The 5,103-nt window shown below is 35.7% G+C and overlaps 1 protein-coding gene across 1 annotated transcript in view; it reads right to left on the bottom strand.

The window, feature by feature from the left end:
* Nucleotides 1-2,762: 2,762 nt before the first annotated feature.
* Nucleotides 2,763-5,103, bottom strand: part of LOC116695371 (ladderlectin) — a gene marked incomplete in the record, with an annotated part of 7,648 nt that continues 5,307 nt past the window's right edge. Inside the window, 4 exon segments of the mRNA XM_032525590.1 lie at nt 2,763-3,174; nt 3,422-3,531; nt 4,686-4,820; nt 4,936-5,051. Of these exon segments, the coding sequence (XP_032381481.1) occupies nt 3,466-3,531; nt 4,686-4,820; nt 4,936-5,051 (317 nt within the window).

Here is a 5,103-nt window from a genome sequence, read left to right as displayed (position 1 = left end):
TTGAGCAGTTATTATCAATTATAATGAGCTAAAGCTTATATTATGTATATTTGTTGGGCTCGCCTGCGGGACACATGCGGGAACTTTGTATCCTTCAAGGGAAAGTGCATGTTTAGGCCTCAAGTCTATATATTGGAACTCTGGGTCTCCTCATTTGTGTGCTTCCAACTTTATATAAATGGCATTTGTCAGCAATGTTGCCCCGCATAACAACTTAATTATCTTGTGATGACAAAGTAGATTTTCTCAAGAAAACGCTTCCATTCAATGACGATTCAAACGATTCCATTCAATGATGATCACAGGAGAGGTTGTTCCGATATGAGAACAGTCACACATTCAATTTAATAAAATGTAAACTTTTACCCTGATATCCTAAAACATACCAAGAGAAAAAGAAGCTTGTTGCAGTTTATTGTTGCTCAAGGGTTCATTTTCATAGGATTATTTTTGAGAAACACAGCAAGAAAGACAGACTCCCTTCATGTGAGTGAGAAACTAACTAGCTTACTAAACCTTCAGTCACTTTAAAGGGGAATTTAGGATTTTACAGTTTAGTCTTCAATGTTCCAACATTCACACAGACACAGAAAGTCAGAGATATTTATTAATGTCAGCGTTAAAGGACGGGTTCACATCACGTCTGTCTCTTAAAACAAGTGTCAAGTACCAACACATCACCCCCGTTCTCAGAGCTTTGTATTGACGTACAAAGCACTGAATGAAGTGACTTGCAGTTTTACACATGCATATCCATCGGCCAACACCCTCGGCGTCTTGTTGCATGAAAACATTTTGAAGGAGAAGCTTCTGGAAGCAACTTCAACAGAGAAGTGGAGGTTTTAGGCTTTGAAAATGTTTCACTTAATGCCAAGTTATTACTGTAGAAAAATATGACCTTTGACTTTCAAACACATGAGAAGACTCAAAACTAACAACATGATACTACATGCCAATATAATAATAAATACAATACATATAATCTAATTATTAATAAATAACAAGACTGAGAAGTGGGCTTCTCGTATCTACGGAGCGCCAGACATGACATCTGAAAAAAAAAAAACTTGACCCTCGTGTTGTCTTCCTGTCAAGGTTGTTGTCCCTTTTTTTTAACACTTTTGATGCTTTTTTCAATGTTTGTCACTTTTTTTTTACGTTTAACACTATGTAACAGTAACTTATTAACTTTAGTTTTACAGTTATTTTTGTTTTTTATGGTCAATAAACCTCATTTATAGGAAATTATACCTAATGTTTGAGTTAGAAAAGCAGAAATTAGGAATTATTGAGACTAAAATTAAAGGAATGGATGTTGATGATAATCACAGACTGGAATATGTCAACTTTTACTCAATACTATTTCAACAACACTTCCATTTGTTTTACAATGCTATAAAATTGAATAAGACCCAAAATTAATGAAAGTAGAGATTTGTTTTTAATCACAAAAAATGGGCCTGCACTGAAAATTTCAACAGTTTGGTCAAGTGTTGGGAAAAAAAAGTTTTCAGGCATCAGGATTCACTGAACCACCTGTGGAATGAGGAGCCAACTTGATAAAGTTGACATACAGGACAGATTTCTACAACAACTACTCAAATTACTACTTACTGAATTATGGTGTGGTCTTATTAGTGAAGTGCAAATGAAACAGTTAAGATATAAAGTCTTAACTTGTTAGTTTTGACATTTACACCACATGGTTGATAAGGTTCAAACACATTTTAAAAGTGTCTCAATGCTAATTTGTTTGGCATCTTAACCAAAACACCATTATTTATCTGTGTATATTGGTAATTCATCTTAAAAAAAGGCTTATATAGGTAGTGGAGGACCCCAGGGGTCAATGCTTGGACCCCTTTTGTTCAGTCTGTAGATACTGCCTCTAAGTCACATCGTTCAGATGTAATCACATCAAACACTGTCACTTTAAATATTTCTCTTCCTGTTTAAAAGAACTATTTGATATTTAGGGAAATATTTATTGCGTATTTAGATGGGAAAGCACCTCACAGATCACTAATTAATACATGTCTTTGTAGGCACATAACCCCCATAAAACATGTACTATGCAATCTGACACCTTGTCTTCAGGTCCTTGACCGTTCACTTAATTACATTTTATTTATAGTGTCAAATCCCAACAGGTGTTATCTATCTCTTTAATAACCTAAGGCATACTTTATAAATAGATGTAGTCAGGGGCGATTCAAGTGGGGTTTTATCAAAATACAGCATAGAAAATCTGCTTAGAAGTATTAAATAATACGGAACGACATAATGTTATTCTGCTTTATTCAGTAGAATGATATTATGTAAACAGGACATTCATTATAAGTTTCACTTGTCTTGTTTTTAACTAATCATATCCAAATATAATGCACAGTTTCTTAAGTCAGTCTGCCACTTAGTCTTAGTACAGTATATATATATATATATATATATATATATATATATATATATGTGTGTGTTATATAGATCAACCAATGTTTATTTTGACAACATTGAATATTTAAAGATGGACAGTGGGGATATTAAATATTATTCAGACTCCAGTCCTTACATGAACTTTTAAATGGTCCTTAGGGTCATGTGCTCTCCGGGTTTACATGAGTACATATATGAAAAATTATGTTAAATGTCATCTTTGGTCCCAAGCAGAGACGATTGCTTTCAGACGTGATGCATGCAGAATATCTGCACGTATGAGTCGTAGGTGTAACACTGGGGGCAATAAAGGAGATAAAACACAGACCAGCTGGTTTTAATGCTTCAGGCTTTTAATTTTGCATAAGACAAGAAATAAGAGAATATATATGTCAGGTTGTGCTAAAAGAAATCTTTTCATAACCCGTTCAGTCTGATCTCATTAAAGACACGAGGCCTCAGAGACAGTCCAGCTCCTCTTTATGTCACCTGTCGCTTCCTTCCTTTAGTAGCGTTACAGCGATAGAACAGAAATAAAGATATGAAACTTAAAGAAGAACCATTCAGCTCAGATGTGAGACTGACGGAGTAAAGATGAATGTAATTAAAGGCAGCCCCCCCCCCCAGTGTTTGGGTTTTTTCCGGGTCCGTTATGCTTCTGTGTCATGCTTCATCTTCAGGCTTTCTTAGAGCAGACAGATGATTTTTTACCTGTGCAGTAATAGTCATCCCAGCATTTCTTCTCTGTATGTACAGAAAAATGGCGAGTCAGCAAATGCAACACATCAACAAAAACTATGATCAATGATGAGATACAGATCATTGGGCTGAATGATGTAATGCTGTGTATGGTTAACCCAGCAACGATATCTGACTCAGAAAGACGTTTTCGCTCAAGATACAATGTTATATGAGCTGTCGGAACTATAAAATTTACATTAAAACTCATAATTAACACTGCTACTGTACGAAAATCAAGATATGGCTTTACCTCCATGGTTCATTTGCAAACAATGCTGCTTGCCTCTAGCGTTATTAGGCTCTCCACGACACCAGTTGGTGTAGCGGAAAGGTGTGCCATCGCTCCGAACAGTACTTTTCCTGGAATGAAGAAATGAATTGAATAAGCCATGGAATTAAAATCTTTTAGATAAACCTTTATTGATCCTAGAGGGAAAATGCAGATGTTACAGCAGCACAAGGACAGAAATAAGGACAGATGCATACAAGTTGTTTTTTTTATAAAAAACTCGTGCATGTAGCGAGAGCGAATGACAAAGGTAATTTTTTATGCTGCACAATATCTGGAACAAACACCCCAAAAAACTGCAGGTTTAATGGGACTCTCACTTCTTTGAATCATGGATGCTGCTGTCTTTAACCCTTGTGTTGTCCTTGGGTCAAATTTGACCAATTTCTACATTAGAATTATGGATTTCTTTGAACCAAATTGCCCCAAAATAACATGAAAGTGTGGCTGTACGTTGTATGGAAGCCACGTAAAATTAATGTACTTTCATGAACTGTGGGTGTTTGTGTTTTTCAATTTTATAGCATTTGAAACAAACTGTGATCCACTCAACATCCTCTGATCTTAACTATGAGCCCAAATAATCCACAATTTCTGTTTTTTTTAAAGAACAAAAGTGACAAATGTTTCAGAAAGCATCAAAAAACTTTGAAAAAAAAAAGAAAAAGAAGTTAATTTGCAATTTTGACCCTGAAGGACAAGTTCAGTCTCCAGGAAGACAACACAAGGGTTAAAAAAAAGAATAAAAGTATTTGTTCATTGCTTACACAGCAGTGCAACTTTTATTCATGTATTTCATTCCTGTCTTATTCTATTTGGCCTGTTTTTAAATTATCGTAAACAAAAGTTTTTAATTGTTTTTTTAACTGCTCTTTAATATTTCATAAAAAGTCCTTTAAATGCCCGTGTTGCTGTAATGTGCTCTATGAATAAGCTGCCTTGCCTTGCTTGATAAAGCGTCAGTATCTGACAAGTACAGCTCCTTTATTATAATATTGTATAATGTAGTATAGAATATAAAATATAATACACAGTGAAAGGTAGTAATAGAGCATATTTACCTTATAAAGAGTTTTAATATTCATGTATATTTATAATATGCAGTATAGTACAGCAAGGAAGTATGTAATATAAAGTATAAGTGTCAGTTTAGTATAATATACAATAAATAGTATATAGATTTGATTTGCAATATTTCCAACTAATGCAATGATGCCAAAATTACCTCTTGTCCATCACTGCCTCCAATCCAAGTCTCTTCGTACCCATGACGGGCGGCTATCATCATTATCTGAATCTGGAGGTACTCCTGGTGGCTGTGGACGGACACGAGGTTTCCTCCCAGGGACTGACAGTGTTTCTACAGTCCAGGAGACAGACGGACCAACAAAGACAGGAGTTGTTAAAGAAACCAAATGTCCATGTGCATGCTGACAAAATGAGCCTGTTGCAGAGGTTAATGTCGCCAACGTTACCTCAGCTTTGGCCCAGGTCATGAGTCTCGGAACGTAGAGGAAACAACGGCCGTTGGACCTAAACCAAGGACTGGAGCAGCCTGGTCCGGTCCACCTCTTGACCAGATTAACATCAGCTATTCACAGGGGTAATGTCGGGGTTATAGCTTGAAGTCTCATTATGTAGAA

Source organism: Etheostoma spectabile, chromosome 9 (assembly GCF_008692095.1).
Source record: "Etheostoma spectabile isolate EspeVRDwgs_2016 chromosome 9, UIUC_Espe_1.0, whole genome shotgun sequence".
Classification (NCBI taxonomy): Eukaryota; Metazoa; Chordata; class Actinopteri; order Perciformes; family Percidae; genus Etheostoma; species Etheostoma spectabile.
Note: the sequence above shows the minus strand (reverse complement) of the source record. Positions and strands in the feature narration are given on the sequence as shown.